At 45.2% G+C, this 19,766-nt stretch overlaps 1 protein-coding gene across 1 annotated transcript; it reads left to right on the forward strand.

Moving 5' to 3' along the window:
* Positions 1-1,069: 1,069 nt before the first annotated feature.
* RRM1 (ribonucleotide reductase catalytic subunit M1) lies at positions 1,070-19,175 on the forward strand. Its single transcript, XM_080564012.1, has 19 exons — positions 1,070-1,186; positions 2,118-2,206; positions 3,843-4,020; positions 4,538-4,638; positions 5,253-5,312; positions 6,667-6,706; positions 7,634-7,796; positions 8,385-8,526; positions 9,155-9,238; positions 9,867-10,028; positions 10,514-10,593; positions 11,067-11,268; positions 12,332-12,481; positions 13,421-13,642; positions 14,087-14,163; positions 15,004-15,139; positions 16,410-16,505; positions 17,358-17,546; positions 17,878-19,175. Exons 1-19 carry the CDS (start codon positions 1,168-1,170, stop codon positions 18,064-18,066), a joined length of 2,379 nt encoding a protein of 792 aa, XP_080420138.1. The 5' UTR covers positions 1,070-1,167; the 3' UTR covers positions 18,067-19,175.
* The last annotated feature ends 591 nt before the right edge of the window (positions 19,176-19,766 follow it).

A 19,766-nucleotide genomic window follows, 5' to 3' on the forward strand; every position in this document is an offset into this window, starting at 1 on the left:
AGGTGCCGCCTCACCGAGGCTGTCACTCCCGGTGTTTTATGGGCAGCCACAGGCTTTTTGAGATCCCAGAGGGCCTTCCTGCCACGACGTGCCCTTTGCTGTGCTGCCGGCTGTGGCACCTTTACTTGTTGTATGAGGACAGGCTGAAAGAACTGGGCCTGTTTAGCCTGGAGAAGAGAAGACTGAGGGCAGACCTCATCAATGTGTATAAATATCTGAGGGGAGGGTGTCGAGAGGATGGAGCCAGTCTCCTTTCAGTTGTGCCCAGTGACAGGACAAGAGGCAGTGGGCACAAACTGACGCACAGGAGGTTCTGGCTCAATATGAGGGGGCACTTCTTTACTGGGAGGGTGACAGAGCACTGGAGCAGGCTGACCAGAGAGGCTGTGGAGGCTCCTTCTCTGGAGATATCCAAAACCCGCCTGGCCGCTGTCCTGCGCAATGTGCTCCGGGTGACCCTGCGTGGCAGGGGGATCGGACTGGATGATCTCCAGAGGTCCCTGCCAACCTCGGCCATTCTGTGACTCTGTGAGGGTGGCACGGTGTCCCTGCGCCCTGGCCCTCGGGGTCCCCCAGGGCTGTGTGTCCCAGGGACGGGGAGAGCCCCCTCAGCGCAGGGCTGGGCGGGCGCCACGCCAGGAACCTGCCGGAGGAGCGGGGCTGCGGGCCCCCCTCTCCTCTGGAGAGCCGCACGAAATATTAGATACTATTAAATACTAAATTCTATTAAATACTAAATACTGTTTCTTATCATTATCGCTGCCACTGCTGTAACGCGAATCGCGAAACGAGGCCGTTTCGGCCCTTCGCGGGCCCCGTACGTCGCGCCCTCGCGCGGCCCCTTTCCCGCCCGGGCTGCCGCCGCCATCTTGGAAGCGGGCGAGCGGGCGGCCCTCGCCGGGCGGGTGGCGCTGCCCGGGCCGGGCGGGGAAGGCGGGCGCGGGGAGGGGGCGAGGCGGGGAGGGAGCCGCGCGGGGCGGGAGGCGGCCCCGAGCCCGCGGCGGGGGGGAGAGGGGGACGCGGAGAGCCGCGGTGCCCGGAGTCAAGATGGCGGCGCGGCTTCGGGCGGAGGGGGCGGGGCGCTACGGCGGCGCGGCGGGGCCAGCGCGGTTGGCGGGAGCGGGAGGCGCGCAGAGCGATCGCGGCCCCGCAGCCGTTGGAGCCGCCATGCACGTCGTCAAGCGCGGTGAGGGCGGCGGGGGCCGGGGGGGGTCCCCGCGCCTCGGGGGGGCTCCCCCGCGTGAGGGCCGGGAGCTCGGGGCGGCTGCGGGCAGCCCCGGCCCGGCGGCGGCATCGGGGGGCCCGGCCCGGAGCCCCCGGCCCCGCGGTGTCAGCGCCCCGAGGCCGGGGGGGGCCCGGGCGTGAGGGCTGCGCCCCCTTCCCTGGGGACGGCCCCCGGCCCCCGGCTTCTTCTCCTCCTGGGGGAGCGCCGAGCCCCCGGGCGTGTGGGGTGCGTTGTTGTGAAGCCCCCCCTGGCTGGGGGCTGGCTGCGCCTCCTGGGACGGGGGCACGGGGGGAGCTCGCGGGGACCCTTGGGGAGGGCTCGGTCCCCAGAGCCTGGGGCTGGGGCCCCCCCTCGCCCAGCGCCCCCCTCGCCCAGCGCCCCCCTCGCCCAGCGCCCCCCTCGCCCAGCGCCCCCCTCGCTCAGCGCCCCCCTCGCCCAGCGCCCCCCTCGCCCAGCGCCCCCCTCGCTCAGCGCCCCCCTCGCTCAGCGCCCCCCTCGCTCAGCGCCCCCTCGCTCAGCGCCCCATCTTTGTGGGGCGGCCCTGAGGATCGGGGTCATGGTTTCTGCAGAGGTTGGTGCCGGCGGGGTGGGGGTGTCTTGGCCCTGTAGGGTGTCCTCGTGTCCATGGGGAGGTGCGAGCGCCCTGCCTTCCCTTCTGCCCCTGCTCAGAGCGGGGGACCCAGTGCCCAGCATTGACCATGGGCAGCAGGAAGGTGGAGGGCTCGCCACCCTTCCCTTTGGGCCTTAACAGGGAGCCTGGGCGGGTTGTCAGCAGTGATTCCTGCCTCGAAGTCACCGCAGGAGGGTTGGCTCCTTCTGTGAGGTGCTTTGTGCTTAACCAGTTTTCTCATCGCAACGGGAACTGATGTCTTTGTTACCTCTTCTCCAACAGATGGGCGCCAGGAGCGCGTCATGTTTGACAAGATCACGTCGCGCATCCAGAAGCTCTGCTATGGGCTGAACGCTGACTTTGTTGATCCCGTGAGTCTGTCCTTTGTCCTGCCCCTGGTGGTGATCTCTGTGAGCAGATGTTGCCTGGTTATTCACCTTGGCAAAAACCAAATGTGGCAGCCTGGGCAGGAACCATTGGCAAATGTATTCAAAACACGTTTCTTCTAATCGTTTGTGTTCTGCGTCTTTTGCTTTGTGGATACAAAATCTGAGACTGCAGTGGGGGAAAGTCTCTGCTTTACCTACTGTAAGCTGCTTTGGGTAGACACCTCAAACAATGTTGAAGTGATTGAGCTTCTTGTGCTTAAAAAGTGTTTGTTGCTCCAACTCATGTTAGGGTAGATTGCTCACAGTTTCAATCTGTAAAGCTTGAGCAATACTATATAGAAAGTAGATCTTGATCCTCTTAAAACAAGGCACCCTTTCTGTCAGAACTCCCATGTCATTCTAATATCCCTATTTATTTTTTTTTGAGCTCCATAGGATTTTGGATGCATGTTGATTGCACCTATGCAAGCGTCTCTTTTCGCAGCCTGTGCAGAGGATGACTCCCTCACGGATCCGTGGATGTCTGTCAGATTTTTATGCAGATGTGCAGAACTAGTCTGTTCATTAGGAGTTGCCAGCCTGGGCTCTTCTCTGAGATGCACTGATCAGTTTTCGTGTCTTAAATTGCGACTGTGAAATATGTGACATTCATTCTGTACCAAAAAGTATAGTGCACAAAGTACGCTGCCTTGATCTCAACGACTTAAGTTGATGATGAGGACACAAGCAAGATTCTTAGGCCCCCTGACTTCAAATACCTCAGTCTTAGTAGTGAAACTTATTTTACATGAAGCACTGCATTATTTATTTGGCAGTAGTGTGTAAGATCTTTCTTCCCAGAACTGTGTTTCTCCTTTTGGATGCGGATCTTCTTGTTCCAGGTGCTTTACAAGCCAGTAATGAAAATCGTTAATGTGAAGTGCTTCCTTTCAGAGAATAAAGTTTGAAAATTACAAGTCCTGGTTTTGTGAGGCTGTTGGTGTTTCAAATGTGTGTAGCAGTTAGCACCTTGTTTTTGCAGTGCAGAATATGATCTTTCTTGTAGTGATCAGCATTAATACTTGATAGAAAAGCAGAAACTGCTTTTGAGATGGCAGATACAGAAGTCTTTTCCCAGGAAATGACTGTTAGATGAGGATTAGGTTAAGTCATGAAGCAAAAGGCAGTGTGTCCCTTCCAGGGTTGATTTTTTTTTCTTCTTGCTGCAAAGTTATTTTAAATATAGCACTTATATGTCTCATCAGGCATTTTAAAGTCAAGCTTTATTTGTAGTTTTAAAACTTCCAAGCAAGTAATCTTTTAAACTCTTTTTTTTCCTGAGTTTTGCTGCCACTTTTTTCTAGCCCTTAAGAAAGTATCTGCAGAGAAAAAACTTTTTAACGATTCTAGATTAATGGTTCCTTCTTTCTTTGCTCTTTCCCTGACCTCCCTCCTGCCCAGTATCACTTGTTTTAAAATTTTAGGTGTCAGTACTTCACTGAAAGAACTTAGTGTTTTATTTTATTTTTTTTTTAATTAAACAATGCTTATAGTGGAGCATGTCTTATACCCTAAATGGCTGAAATACCAGGATTTTTTTTAACAGCAGATAGCTGATCTGCACGATTTTCCTTTTTAGGCCCAGATCACCATGAAAGTGATTCAAGGGCTGTACAGTGGTGTCACGACAGTGGAACTGGACACACTGGCTGCTGAAACGGCTGCAACCCTGACCACCAAACACCCTGATTACGCTATCCTGGCAGCAAGGATTGCAGTGTCCAATCTGCACAAAGAAACTAAGAAAGTATTCAGTGGTAAGTCTGTTTGGGGGCATTTAGATAGCAATTAGTCAGAAAGGGAGTAGGAGTTGTAGAGGATATAAATATGGAAATCTTTCTTAAGCAGAAGGTACTAAGTACCCAGGCTAACTAAAAATGCCATGGAGATGGAAAACATGAGTTTTATGTGTCACTAGGAAAGTGAAATTGCCTCTTCTGCAAAAAATAGATTTCACTTAAATAGATTGATGATTTATTTCGCTATAAATAGATTGATTAAAAATGTAACTGAAATTAGGATGTACCCACTCTTTCTCATTTATTGCATATTACAAATTCTATAAAAAACGTCATAAGGCAAGTGTGTTTTTAAGGTTAGCAGATTAGTAATATCATTGAGCACGTAGAAGAAAAGTTGTATCTCTGTAGAGCTGGAAGGGATTATTTTTGTGGATGGGTAGTCCTCCTGTTAAATCTTTGAAAACAAATGATACGTATATATATATATATAGCTCTGTGGATGTACTTCTTTTTAAACCTGTTTCTGTTGTAGATGTGATGGATGACCTTTACAACTACGTAAACCCTCACAATGGGAAGCACTCACCAATGATCTCTAAAGAAACGCTAGATATAGTTCTGGCCAACAAAGATGTATGTAACATTTTTCCAGTTTTGAAAATTCAGTGAACTAGTTAAGATGAATTTTTTTTTCTTAAGTAAGCCATTTGTTTTAGGACAAGAAGCCAATACAGAAATGGGTACAGCTGATAACTGCTCTCTTCTGGAGAGTTTAAAAGAAGGTGTAGGAATTTCCTTCATGTAAGGACATTTTCTTAAATGTCTTCATAGTCACGAACAGCCCAATTAATTCGTTTGGGGAAAAGGACTTTTCAATGTAGCAATCTGTTTTGTACGCACAGAAGGGAGAGAAGAGGTTTGGTATCTGATTTCATGTTGTTCCAGGCTTGCGTTCTTATGGGGAAGTTCAATTCTCATTTTGATTATATCTTGTGTTTCTCAGTGTCTAGTTAAGACTTCAGTAAAATGTTGCCAACAATTGTGCACTGTACTTGGAAGAAAATTCTTAACACTGCATTTGTTGTTTCAACCTCAGTGTTCTTCCCTGTTTTATTCACGACGATCTGTCTGAATAATCTGTTTCACTACATTTTTGAGGCCAGAAATACCAATATCAGCATTATATCTGAATGTGAAGCCCCAAAATCGGAATGTAAATGTAAATTTTTCTCTTTATTTCCTCTCAGCGCCTGAATTCTGCTATTATCTATGACAGAGACTTCTCCTACAACTATTTTGGTTTTAAGGTAAAAGACATTATTCATGATAACATCAAAAAAAACAGTCTTAGGTGTTCTGGAGCTGGGTCTGTTGGGAGGGATGGGAATCCTTGCAAGATCATTAGATTTGAACACGAAGGGCACTGGAAGTAGCTTGGGCGTTAGTGGGTTGGTGAAAACAAAGCACCTGCACAAAGCTGTTGCCTAACTTCATGAATCATGTACTTTCTTCTTGGCTGTGCTCTGTTCCCTTGGCTGCTATAATATTTTAACTGTTAGGTCCAAGTTTTTTGCAGCAGATAGTGCTGAATGTTGTTGGAAACTTCCCAGCTCATGCCATTCCTCAAGGAAATAATCTAATTCTTAATAACCCAAAAAAGGGATTTTTGTTTTTCGCCATTGTTTTGTGTAACAGTTGTTCTCAGTGTGTCAGCCCACGTGTTTGTCTTCTTCCATGCTGCTGGAACATCTCCCCCACAACCGGTCCAGTCTACTATGCCCCCACCATCTGCTCCTCCTGCTCCCCTCATAACGTGCTGTTCTTTGCCCAGTTGTTTTAGGGTACGATGCGGTGGGCTTTCTGTAGGGTTAGCTGGAGAGTATTTGGCTTCTCCATAGCACTGGGTACCTGATAGTTCTTTGGCCTTGATGAATCTCTAGAAGAACTGGTGATCTTTGTGTAGAATTATGTCCAGGAGATTCTTCCACTAGCACGTGATTTGGTACTTTGAGGTGTGGGGGAAGCAGGCTGCAATGAGGAAACAACTCAGGCGTGTAGCAGCTGGTGAAGCAGCATAGGCAGGGACGGAGAGAAGGGACCTTGAAAAGGGGCGTGTGTGTGCTTCTATATGCATATAGATATGCAATGCCTGACATTCCCTCATGTAATTACTGCTGTAATTCTTCAGGCACAAGCTTAAAAGGCATCTGCTCAAACTGTAGGGGCTTACCATATGTGCCATTTGGTGCGTTCATCACCCAGCACAGCAGATTGTGATACAGGTTGTCTAGAAAGCATTATCATAATATAATTAATAATACTGAGAGGTGGCATCGTGCAGAACAAGCCCTTCCTTGCCGTCTAGCCTCAGTTCACTGCAGATTGAAAGGCGGTGTTGAACCTTACTGCTCCATGCTACATAATCCACTCCATAATCCAAAGCATAGCGTTGGAATCTTATAGTGGACTTCTGGTTTTGGTTATTAGTCACTTAATGTCCTTTGTCGTTAACAAGATGAGGAGTTGAGTGCAGGGTTGCTGCCTCTGTTGAAACCTGGGTTAAGGAGCATGAAGATGGGTGAGGTTGGAGCTTTCTGTATTAACAGGATTTTTTAAATTGAAATTTGAATGACTGCTAAAATGCACTCTCTCTTTTTAAAGACTTTAGAACGCTCCTACTTGCTGAAAATCAACTCAAAAGGTAAGAACCGTCTCTGTCAATTTAAAGTATTATTTAAAAATCAAGGCCATGGCTCAGAGCAAGGGTTGAGGAGGTAGAAAGGCTACCTCGCAGAGCAGTCCAGCAAAACCATTGAGTACTGGCTTAAAAAAGATAGCAGTCAAGTGACATGTTCGTAGTAGGTGTTCTCTGTAAACGTGCAGCATCTCCTCTTAGCTGAGAGTCTAGTGTCTATGTGGTGGCATTGGTGTGCTTACATGAACAACAGCTGATCACTAAGAGCAGCACTGTGGCAAGTTTACCTGGGTGTTCCAGATAATGTCTGTGACCTGGGCACAGGTGCTTCACCTGTCTTACAGAGACCCTAGTGCTTTGAAAGCTGCCTCTTACCTGGAGCGTAGAAGATGAAGGATTTTTTTTGTCTGACAGCCTGTTCCATAATGCTAGGCACTTTCTAATAAATTTAACTTAGAGCTACTGTGCTACTGCCAGTTATTGCAGGCCTTTAGCCTGAAAATCCTAGGACACAGAAGAGTGAGAGGTTAATTATAATGCCATATAGAGAGTAATTGGATGCTGGATTGCATATTGGATTGTGTTTTAACCCTTAACACTGTTCTTTTTCCTCGTGAGTACAGCTGAGCACTGGATCAGGTTGTTGAGAGGGGTTATCCAGTCCCAGTCCTAGAGTTTTTCAAGACCTGACTGGATAAAGTCCTGAGCAAACTGGTCCAATCCTCTTAGCTGACTCTTCTTTGAGCAGAAGATTGTGCTAGAGGCTTCCCGAGGTTCCTTCCAACCTGAACTATTCTGCGATTCTATGGAAACTTTGTCTCTCAAGTGGCCCATTGCACATTGTATCTTATTACCACCACCTCTACTTCTGTCTGCACTAATTGTAAACATCACATTGACATTATTTTCTTCCTTTTGCTTTTTTGTGTCTAGTTGCCGAGCGTCCTCAACATATGTTGATGAGGGTGTCGGTGGGAATCCACAAAAATGACATTGATGCCGCAATCGAAACTTACAATCTTCTGTCTGAAAGGTGGTTTACCCATGCCTCACCCACGTTATTCAACGCGGGCACCAACCGGCCTCAGCTTTCCAGGTACCTGTGGCTTTCAAGCATGCTTAATGCATAACTGGAGGAAGATGAGGTTTTGGTGATTGGATCTGTCCAAATGAAGTGCTGTCACATCTTCTAAATCTAGTAGCTGTGTTTCTGTGATTGTTCTATGAAGTTTTGAGAAGCTGTTGTCAAATTAAACTTGGTATCTAGTGTAGTCTTTGGGGAGAAAACAGATGTGTCAGTAAGCTTCTCAAGCTAATGGAAGTGGCTGTCTTCTATTTCAGAGCTGCTGACATACAGTCTTTTGTAGATAAAAAATGACTCCTGGTAATTGTTTTTTTTCAATATGCTAAAGGTAGCAAGCATAACTGTTGTGAAGTAGATCTGATTTTAAAAACGGTTTGCTTTGATAACAGAGGTGTCAGTAATACAACTATTGTTTGTGATGTTTTCTAAAACTATCCTTTATTCCACTATGCAGTCTATGGTTTTGCCTCATTTTTTGCTTGGCATAGCATGTTAAATATACAGTGTTTGCCATTGTTTTTCTGCAGCCCTTGTAAAATACTTAGTGTTTTTTAATTTTTTTTTAATTCTTTTTATGCTAAAGCTGTTTGTTTTCACTAGTTGCTTCCTGCTGTGCATGAAGGATGACAGCATTGAGGGAATCTATGACACTCTCAAACAGTGTGCACTGATCTCAAAGTCTGCTGGTGGGATTGGCCTTGCTGTGAGCTGTATCCGAGCCACGGGCAGCTATATTGCTGGGGTGAGTGTGCAGGCGGTGTACCCGGCAGAGAATAACCTTCTGGGTTCAGGAAATGTCTGTACTTCAGTTGCCAGATCAGCACCGCTTCTACCAGCGCTGCTGTCAGTTTAACACAGCAGTTAGTCCAGCTCTGTAGTCCTTCCTTTGAGTATGCCCTGAAACGAGAAGGTTGGTTTTCCTTGGTTTCCTAATACAAGTCCTTCCAAAAAGTGGATCGGATCTCATTCCAGTGTTTGATCAGACAGTTCCAACTTATATCAGCAGCCTAGGGATATGCCTACAGGCTAATGCATTGGCTCTTTTCCTTTTTGTAAGTTTAATTGCTTAAGATGATCTGTGGATGCATGTGTTTATTTATTCCTTTTTGTCACCATGTATGTAACCTCTGCAAGCCTTTAGATTGTATTATGTCGAGGAATTAAGTTCAGATGGTGCATTTTTTACTTCAAAAAAAGAGGAGTGTGAGGGAGGATGGTGGTGCTACCAAAGCACTGATCGAGGTGGTCAGGTGCTAGCTTTCAGGATGAGTTTGTCTGACTGCTGAAAGACACAGAGCCATACAGAAATGTAGGCCCAGCTCTTCAGGCAGTCGTTTTTCAGTAACAACAATTTTCCTGTGCCTGTGCAGACAAATGGAAATTCTAATGGACTTGTTCCAATGCTGAGGGTCTACAACAACACTGCTCGCTACGTGGATCAAGGCGGTAACAAGGTATTGGCTTAGCATTAAATTGGGGTGAAGGGGTTGACCCAGGTCAGAAGGAGACCACATCTGTGAAAGATTGAACCAGTAACATCAACGTGGTGGTAGGTGACGTGAAATTACAAAAAGATTTTTTTCCCTTGTTTCTAGTTTGGTGTTCTCCATTCACTATGCATTTTATTGCGTAGGTATACTTCTGCTGTATGGTATCTATCTGCTGTATGATACGTACACGTTAGTTCAGCCTCTTGCAGTGGTTATCAGTCACTCTTTGTATGCCCTGTATTGAATTAAGGTGTAAGACTGTAGAAAGATTTTTGTTCTGTATCCTTTATATTCAAATAGTCCAGAGGTCAGTGGAGGCATGACTTAATGCGTAAATCTAAGACTTGTCAAGCTCCTATTGACACAGAAGGTATTTTTAGTGTGGGATCATTTTTATTAAGAATCTGGAGCTAGCAGCATGACCTAGTTCCAGTGAGAGCAAGAGTAATACGAAAAAGGATATTGAAATTACCTTAACAAGACTATAAAACTAAGTTCTAGTTAGTTTAGGGTATTGTGTTCAGTCAGCAGCAGTGTGGGAGATATTTTTGAGGGCCCTTTGTTCTGATCCTGACTATATTTTATGTATCAGAGACCTGGAGCTTTTGCCATCTACCTGGAGCCTTGGCATCTGGACATCTTTGAGTTTCTTGACTTAAAGAAGAACACTGGGAAAGAAGAGCAGCGTGCCAGAGACCTTTTCTTTGCCCTCTGGATTCCTGATCTCTTCATGAAGAGAGTTGAAACCAACCAGGTAAGAAACTTGATTGGTGCGGGAGAGGTCTGTTAATGGAGAAGCGTGGAGTTCACAAGCGTTGTGGAGCGGGCTTCCTAGCAGCAGAGGAACTTGCCTTCTATGATGCTTTGCTTCACAGTTTAATCTTGCAGCCCATGACTGATATACTATTATGCTAAATTCTTAGTCTGGAGTACCCTGAAAGCATCAAAGTCTTCTCAGTAAATTGATCTTTGTGTGAGTGCTTGAAAACGGGTTATATCTTAATAATTAGTCTTTTCAGAATTTAAAAAGCGGTTTGATCATAAATATTCATATAATTGAATTTTAAATAAATCATACTACTCAAACACCTTCCCCATGTCTGCTGGAAGAGTTGGTTCCTACTTTTTCAGGATGGGAACTGTGAGGTTTTTGTGTTTCTGTTTACAACAGGATCTGCTGATGAATGCTGTTAATTAGCAGATTTTCTCTGAGTATTTTTTTTTTCTTCTTTCTTACAGGACTGGTCCTTAATGTGTCCAAATGAGTGTCCTGGCCTAGATGAGGTGTGGGGAGAGGAATTTGAGAAACTATATGAGAGGTAAGAAAAGTGGCAGACATCCATTTATGGAACTGCCCTTGTGGGGTATACGGGAGCCAAGGCACAGGTTTGTGGTGTTGGCTTCTAAGTGATCACTGAGTTGAATTATCAGGTTGATGAATGGACAAAGACCGGGATGTCTGCTTACCGTTTGCTTCAAACTGCATCTTAATATAGAACTACGTATGAAAGATTATTTTAGAGGAAAATTCTGAAATGATTCCTGCTTAAAGCAGTTGGTGGCTTTGTTTTGAGCTAGTTGTGTAGGGTGCTGTAGTGAAAGCTTTCTATTTCCTTTACACATGAATAGTCCCGGTACCTTGCTGTTAATGCTGTCCTGCTAATTCAGAATTCACACGGTTCAGAAGTGAATGGGGTCTTGCCCTCCTGGGAACCTGGTGTTAAGAATGATTGATTCCAGTGCTGTTTCTGGAGAGTCTGGGAGTTGATAAGCAACATGTGCCCTGTTGCAGTTACGAGAAGCAAGGCCGTGTCCGCAGAGTGGTGAAGGCCCAGCAGCTCTGGTACGCCATCATCGAATCCCAGACAGAGACTGGCACACCTTACATGCTGTACAAGGACTCTTGCAACCGGAAGAGCAATCAGCAGAACTTGGGGACCATCAAATGCAGCAATCTGTGTACAGAAATAGTGGAGTATACCAGCAAAGATGAGGTGAGTGGAGACAAGGAACTTGCAGTATTTAGGAAAGGTGTGACTGTGCCTGCGTAGCTTTTTAGGGTATGTCTGACTTTTAGCTGGGGAAGGGAACAAGTAGCTAAGAAAATTATGAGGATTTTTTGACTTGAGTGCTTACAGCACTTCCACTAAGTCTGTGTGTGGCGGTTTCCCTTCCTTTTCAACTCCTGTGGAGGATTTGGTATAAAAGAAGATACCCATCAAAGCAAAACTCTGGCACCTTGATAGAGAAGTGAGCTCTTTGGCTTCTAGGAAGCTGATATAAGCATCTTTTATGCTAAAGGTTTAGTGAAACCATACCTCTCTAACCTCCAGACTTGCAGTTCAGTCATAATTCTCCCTTGAGTTCCCTGTGTCATTTAGGTGCTCTACAGATGTACTATGTTTGGATTGCAGCATTGGTAACAAAAGTGAAGAAAGAACATGGAAATGAGTTAGTGCTAATACAGCATGGCACATTTTGAGTGCAAAAAAGCTCTTGAGACTGTTAAAACTGAAAGAATCAATTTCTACTGCCTGAGACAGTAGTGGTTACGCTCCTTGACATACTCATAAAATCCTGAGTATTCTAGAGGAGACGGAGCCATCTTGCCTGTCTGCGCTGCACAAGAAACCTTAGCCAACTTGTTTCAGTTCTCCTGGGTCTGGAAATAATGTGAGTGTTAAAAAAATAATGAAAATAATGCCCTAATATATCCTGGATCTAATGGAAATCAGTTGCTGATTCTGATAATACAAGAAGTGGTAAGGCCTAGTTTCTGGAAGGGAAGCTTACATGCAACAGGACTGACCAGGCCAGAGAACTGAATTTTTATGGTGATATTGATATCTACTATACCTTTTTCAGTGGTTGTTATCCTTTTTTCAGCTTGTAAAAAAAGCATAGAAATGAAGAGTGTATTTTTCCATCCTTTTAGCTTGTTTGGTTCTTTGTTCCTGTGTAGTTTGGATAGAGAGCATGCTCTGGGATTGAGAGTGTGTGTATTTTGCATGGGGTGTTGGCTGGCATGACCGTTTTCACTGTTTTTTTTTTCCACAGGTTGCAGTTTGTAATTTGGCCTCTATAGCCCTGAATATGTATGTCACTTCAGAGCACACATATGATTTCAAGAAGCTAGCTGAAGTCACTAAAGTTATTGTCCGAAACCTGAACAAAATCATTGATATCAACTACTACCCTGTGCCAGAGGTGAGTGCTGTGCTGCGCTGCTCTGTGGCTGAAGGCGTGCCACGAGTCTGGTGACAAAGTGCCTGTTGTTCTCTAGCAATCCCAGTTCAGTCTTGGGCAGAAGGATTCAGTGAGGGGTTTTGTAAACCTGTTTAGGCTAATAGTTGGGAGTTTTGTTAACTAACCGTTTGCAGATGTGACCTGTTGTTAGTGGCTTCTTAAGCTTCAACCTGGAGTGGTTCCTTAGCGAAGCAGTTGAAGAAAAATCCTCCCCTTGAGATGGTTCGGCAGTTGGATTTCTTTTCACGTGAGTGGATTTCCACAAAGCACAGAACAGCACTAGACACAGAGTGGAAAGCAGAACAGAGAGAATGATCGTGGAAAGATACCAAAAAGGTGTAACTCAATCTTGAATTGTTGGCTTTGTGCATTTTTTGTAGAGTGTACACGCATTTTTCTGGAAAGAAATTGGAGAAAGTGTTGGAATTGTTGAAGGGGAATGGGAGCAAAGTTGTTTGCATTGCAACAACACCACAAGGCAAGCAGCAGAGGAGGAAATAACCAAATACTCAAAGTTTGAGGCCAAACCTAATGAGGATTAGTTTTTTCAAGCATGTACAACTAGAATGCTCGAGTTCAAATGTCTTCGTGGCCTTGTTTTTCAAGAAGTGTTTAGTGTTCAGTTCTAAACCCTGCTTCCCTTTGTGTGTCAAGTTGAGCAATTAGAATTAGTGATCACTTCAAACACACTTAATGTTGGTCCTCAAATTTGTGCCCTACAAAATAGCAAACAGTGGGAAATTGAACAGAACTGGAAGCTGAGATGTTGCAGCAGAATAAAAATTAAGTCAGAGGTAGACAGTCTTATTTCCTTCCAGAGGTCCTTTCCAGTTCAGCTTATTCTATAATTCTATGTAGCACTGCTGAAATAATTATTCTTGTTGCTTGAATGCTGTGCAGGCTGAACGCTCCAACAGACGCCATCGTCCCATTGGCATTGGTGTGCAGGGTTTGGCAGATGCCTTCATTTTGATGAGATACCCCTTTGAAAGTCCGGAGGCCCAGCGCTTGAACCAGCAGATTTTTGAGACCATTTATTATGGTGCTTTGGAAGCCAGCTGTGAACTTGCCGAGGAGCAAGGACCATATGAAACATACGAGGGTTCTCCTGTCAGCAAAGGAGTAAGTACCAGGAACTGTCTTGTGTCAGGGACAGATCTATGAAAAGCAAGTAATGTGGTTGTGCCTGGTCTTTGATACAGGAGGAGTATGACTGAAACATGTTATGGTAATAATATCATATTAATAATATCATATGCTGATAATATTGCAGCAGTGCAAAGGATGCTAGAGTTTCTTCCATCATTTGACTTTTTAAGTGCATTAAGAAATACATAATCTAAACTGAGGTGCAGAGAACAATAAAAGGAAGATTCAGCTTGTACTGGCTGGCCCCTTTAGCATGATTAAAACATTGGGTGTTTATAAGATTATGGTACAGGAGCTTGGCTGAGGCTCAACTGTAGTGGATAGTTAACAGGAATAACAGGTCTATTTGTAATATGATTTATAAAATCTGGAGAAAAGAGCACCCTATCTAATTTGTAACACTCTTGTTTTCTTCAGATTCTTCAGTATGACATGTGGAATGTCACCCCGTCTGATCTTTGGGACTGGAAGGCTTTAAAGGAGAAGATTGCTAAGTGAGTATTCCTGCACAGTTTGTATTAAATGTAAATTGCATTTGTTATGTTATGACTGATTTGAAAACAAAAGACGTCACACACAAAAATGGCCCTGTTTTCTTTTATTTTTTTCCCCCTCAGTAGATCTTTCTTCAGATCTCTTTTGTAGATGGTTTTCTTTGTTTTTTATTCTTACATGCCAAGTGAGTCCATCCCATAGACTCTGTTTTAGCTGAGCTCTTGTTTCATCTTGGATGCATCAGCCAAATGGTTTGTGTTCCAGTTAAACAAATGTAGTGGTGAGACAGAGTCAGCCAGGCTTGGAAGCTGTTTCCTCAGCTGACAGGGCAAAGCAGCTGAGCCTTGAATGTCCTGAAGACAGCAACTGTTGAAGTGTGAAGTCACTGTAATGAATTTATTCAGTTTGCATGGGTTTAGTTTTCAAATGTAGTAAATCTGTCTGCCGTCTTGCGTATGGGGAGGCTTTTTATGGGCTGCTTGTTTTGTTTTTGCCTGAGCACTGCAGAGTTGTGTGCCTGACAGATTTTTTTCTATGCCCCCTTTCCCATGACTAAATAATTTGGAAAAGCCTGGTTAAAGATGAAAATAGCAAAGACTTGAGTTAAGCTTCTTTATTGACCCACATTGAAAGCTTAGTGGAACTTCTGTTTTTTTACTTCAGCTAGTGAGAGATTTTTCAGGTTATCTCAGGAAGTAAGATTTCTGTATGTGTGAGCTGAGAGTTCCTTCTTTGGCTCTCTTAGCTCTGTGCAGACAGTCTATAAACTATTATTCTCAGGTCTTCTCTGTGTTGTCTCACTTGGTTGAAACTTTCCAACTCTTGACTATGATTGCTAGGTATGGTGTCAGAAACAGCCTTCTCATTTCTCCCATGCCAACTGCTTCTACTGCTCAGATCTTGGGCAATAACGAATCCATTGAGCCCTACACCAGTAACATCTACACGCGCAGAGTCCTTTCAGGAGAGTTTCAGGTAAGCACTTGAAGCAGGTGTGGAAAAGAGCTTTTTTATAGTCTTACTTTTGATAACTTTCACTGTTTAGAACGACAAGATGGACGCTGCGCGCTTGATTACTTCATTCAGTTGGATGTTTATGTTGAAGGCCAGAATTGTTGAGGAAAACATCTAACCAGCATGTCTGTACTGTTTTTACTGCCAGGGAATATGCAAAATTTTAAAGAAGTGCTACTCTTCTCTGTAAAACAACAAACAAACAAAAAACACAGCACTCTGTAAGACCTTGACGTTGCCTGCAGGAATATTTGCTAATGATCAGTGAAATTAATGAAGATAAATGCATGCTCTGGGAAGAGTAACTGAGACCACAGTGCTGTTTTGCGCAGTTCTGAGGAAAGAGCTGTATGTAAAGCACTGAACAGATTTGTGAAGAGGCTATGTGAAAGCTGTACAGATGCAGAGGTATCTGTCGTGTGAAAGAGTATGTAAGAATTTGAGTTCTGGAGGCTGGAGTTAACAAAGAGCTCAAGGTGGGACAGAGGCAACACGTAACTGTTTGGGAGGTCCGGTCTGTCCCCCTGGGGAGTCCCCTCATCAAAGCACTCCATTTCCTCCTGAGAGCAGGATCAAATCAGGCCCGTGTGGTCAGAACAGCAGGTTTATTATCCTGCTCGGCTCTGTGGGTCAGGTGCAGGGCTGCTAGACAAGTACCCCCAAACAGTTCCAGCAAGCAAAAGTTCGTTGTTGTTTTCCTCTCAAATAAACAGCCTGCACATGTTTTGTTCTTTGCCCTTCTGACCCCAGTCTTGCTGATTTTTTACACCCTTATTTAGTAATTCAGGTTGTTGTCAGTAGCCCTGGTAAGCCAAGACCTCTCATTTTCATATCTTTTGCTGTTCCTCACGCAGGGGAGTTCCATACGCTCTCCTTTCACATCTGTTACGTCCGGTAGCTTCTCCCATTACTGCCTTACTAGTTTAGCTCCAGCCTGGGGTCAGCCAAGCATTGCAGACAGCCTTCTGTTGTCAGCAGGGGCCAGCAGCTTCTCACATTTGTTACCTGTTATTTTAACTTCAGGCCTAGTTTGGCTATTTGCATGCACACCTCAATGCTAACTGAAAAATGAAAGTTCGGCAGTACTGAACAAGGTCTTGTTTAACTATTTAAGACCGTGCGTGTTGGTGTGGATTTCCCTCCTTTAGGAGGTGTATCTGCGCTGTAAGGCAGGGCGTGCACCTTCTCAGAATATACAGTGCTTCTATTCTTTGGCCTTTGCTCTTTACAGGTTGTGAATCCGCACTTGTTGAAAGATCTCACAGAGAGGGGCCTGTGGAATGAGGAGATGAAAAACCAAATCATCGCCCACAATGGCTCTATCCAGGTATGCATGTGAAGCTAGGAGAATGGCACTGGGATTCCCGCCTGTCTGAGCAGTGCTGGCTGGCTGGGGGCTCATTTCCACACAGTGGTTTTGAGGTCTGCTGTATGTGAGTGACTCAGCTAACCTGGGGAAGAAAAGCTACAGTTCGGAGCATTTCTATTAGAAATACGAGGGAATGTGTCTCATCTCAGTGGTAATTTGTTCCTGCTGGAGCCTGCCCATGTAATAGGAAATTCCAAGGGAAATATGCTACTTATTATTACTAGAACAAGTACAGAGTTGGGCTGCTTTACTTCACGCAGATTCTGCAGATGTTTGGATTCCCATTTGTGGTAGAGATTGTAAGGGGGTAATTATGTAGCAGGGAGTTGGCTTAAGACAGGAGCCAAGTATATGACATCCAGGTCTGGAAGGTGTGTGTAGAAGAGTTTGTGTGGGATGAATCATTTATGCTCTGGCGTTTGAAATGTTGCTGTGACTGTTGTGCTTGGAGTCATGCATACTAAAAAAAAAAGTGCATCCTACTTGTCATGAAGTGTGGAGGGTACTAGCTGCTGGATTGCTTTTTGTAACACCTCACAACTATTTAGGACAAAACATTAATGTCCTATTTGGAAACTTTTTCCCCTCCTCAAATTCCCCAGAATAAACCATCCTGTTAGAGCAAGTAATGTTTCTTTATGCTTGGGTGCTTTCAGATGCAGGATATTTGGGTTCAGTGATGGAGTTCAGGTGCAAGAAGCCTTAGTTCTAGTCTGATGAAATCAGCAATTCTTGAAGACTTTGTATAATGTGAACGTTTGGGCAGTCGCTGGTTACACTACATTGGAAAACTCTTCCCGTTTCTTTTAGAATATATCTGAGATTCCTGATGACTTGAAGCAACTCTATAAGACAGTGTGGGAGATCTCCCAGAAAACTATCCTCAAGATGGCAGCAGACCGAGGAGCTTTCATTGATCAGAGCCAGTCTCTCAACATCCACATCGCAGAACCCAACTATGGCAAACTGACCAGCATGCATTTCTATGGGTGGAAACAGGTATCTGAGAGGGGCAGGGTGGGGGGCTTGTTCAGAACAGATAGCGAATAGGGTTTGATAAGTTCTTTCATGAGAAGTTGGTCTTGCTGATTCTTAGAAGGGTAAACAGCCATCTCCTTCCAAGAATCCAGTATTACTACTGGAATATCTCTCTTGAGCAATAAAGCCGCGGATGCCTGTGGCATTGCTCCCATTAACTGTGGCTACCAGACATCCCTGTGAGGCAAGTACAGCGGTGTGGCCCAAGGAAGGTCAGTTCCAGCAGTTCAGAGTTCGGCTGTGTTGCATGCCAGCCCATTCCAGGTCTTACATTCCTGCTTTTGCTCTGCAGGGTCTGAAGACGGGCATGTACTACCTAAGGACAAAGCCAGCTGCTAACCCCATCCAGTTCACGTTGAACAAAGAGAAGCTCAGGGAGCGGGAGAAGGCCTCCAAGGAAGAGGAAGAGAAGGAAAGGAATAAAGCAGCCATGGTGTGCTCCCTGGAAAACCGGGATGAGTGTATGATGTGTGGCTCCTAACAGGTCAGCCCTGCAGTGCCAGCAAAGCCATTCCACCTGGTGTGATTCCTTCTAAGATAGGCGCATCTAGTATAACATCAGGATGTAGGGGCTTGCTGGAACCGTGGCAAGAGGGGGGATCACTGTAGTGTATTGTAGCTTCCCCATCCTTGGATTGGGGGTTGGTGCACAGGTTGGTGCATGGATAGAATGCATAAGAAGTTTGTATATTGCTTTTGTAGCTGGGCTTACAGGAAACTTAGGTGCTCTTGCATGGTCTTACGTTGAACCTTATAGGTAGGACGCTTCCTGAACAGATGGGGAAAGTTCTAATGCCACTTACCTTAAAGGTCTGTCCTTGGGACTTCAGATAATTGTTTTCATTTACTAAAGGCTCTCACTTGTGTCTTCAGAGAAAGAAGTGGACCTGACTGCTATGGTCTCCTTTGCTGTGATAAGACAGCAGGAAAATAGCCCTAGGGTAGCTGTGTTGTACGCCTGCTCTGCAGGCTGTCGTGGCAAAAGAGCAGTTTATGTTAGGCTTATAAAGATGGTGTGTTCACATCTGCCAGGCCCTTCTCCCACCGTTTCTTGCTCTCCTTGTGCCTTCCTCTTCCCTTTCCAAAAATATTTTTGAAGGTGCAGAATGGCGGTGGGTGCCTTACCACCTGGAGACTATTTCCTCCATCCAGCCTGACAGGATGGAGCATTGCTCTTGTGTTAAGTCCTCCTTTTTGTCTCTGACCAGGAAATGGCAGAACTGCTGCAGTGTGTTCTGTTCTGTGTTAAAAACCCACTCTAATTTATCATTTGGTTTACTCGTCATAGAATTCTATGCTGTCCAAGTGCACACACCATCTTTTTTGAAGAGTTGCATTTATCCACCCCAGCTAGTTATTCAAACTTTTAGAAATGTGTTTTTACTTCTCTGTGTACTTAATCCCCTGCTCTAATGCGATGGGGCTTCATCACCCAGTTCTTAAATATTTATTGAATTCATGTACCGTACAACTAACCCGTTAATCCAGCCAAACTCAATAAAATGTGGAATGTCAGAGGAATGAACAGTGGTATCTGGGGAACACTTTTTTTTTTTGTTTTTATTAAAAGTGAACTGTAGCAGCTGGAGACTTGAGCCTTGTTTGTGAGTCCTGCACTTACTGCACACAGTTCCACGTACAGAACCGCCTGCAGGTTGTTGGTAATACGGGGCATGTCAGCAGAATCCTCTATTTGCTGGGGCAACACTGCTTAACTCAGTAGGGCATCTGTTTATCTGTGTCACTTTGCAGATCTGGGCGAAAAGTAAACACAAGCGAGGGTCTGAAATAATCATAGAATCACAGAATGGCTCGGGTTGGAAGGGACCTCAAGGATCATCCACTTCCAGCCCCTCTGCCCTGGGCAGGGACACCTCCCACCAGATCAGGTTGCTCAGGGCCTCGTCCAACCTGGCCTTGAGCACCTCCAGGGATGGGGCATCCACAGCTCCTCTGGGCAACCTGTGCCAGTGCCTCACCACCCTCTGAGTGAAGAATTTCCTCCTAACCTCTCATCTAAATCTGCCCTTCTTTTAGTTTAAAACCATTCCCCCTAGTCCTGTAATTATTTGACTGAGCAAAGAGTCGTTCTCCATCTTTTTTATAAGTCCATTTTAAGTACTGAAAAGCCGCAATGAGGTCACCCAGGAGCTTTCTCTTCTTGAGGCTGAACGTCCCCAG

The sequence above is a fragment of the Anser brachyrhynchus genome (assembly GCF_964034855.1).
Source record: "Anser brachyrhynchus genome assembly, chromosome: 1".
In the NCBI taxonomy this organism is placed as follows: Eukaryota; Metazoa; Chordata; class Aves; order Anseriformes; family Anatidae; genus Anser; species Anser brachyrhynchus.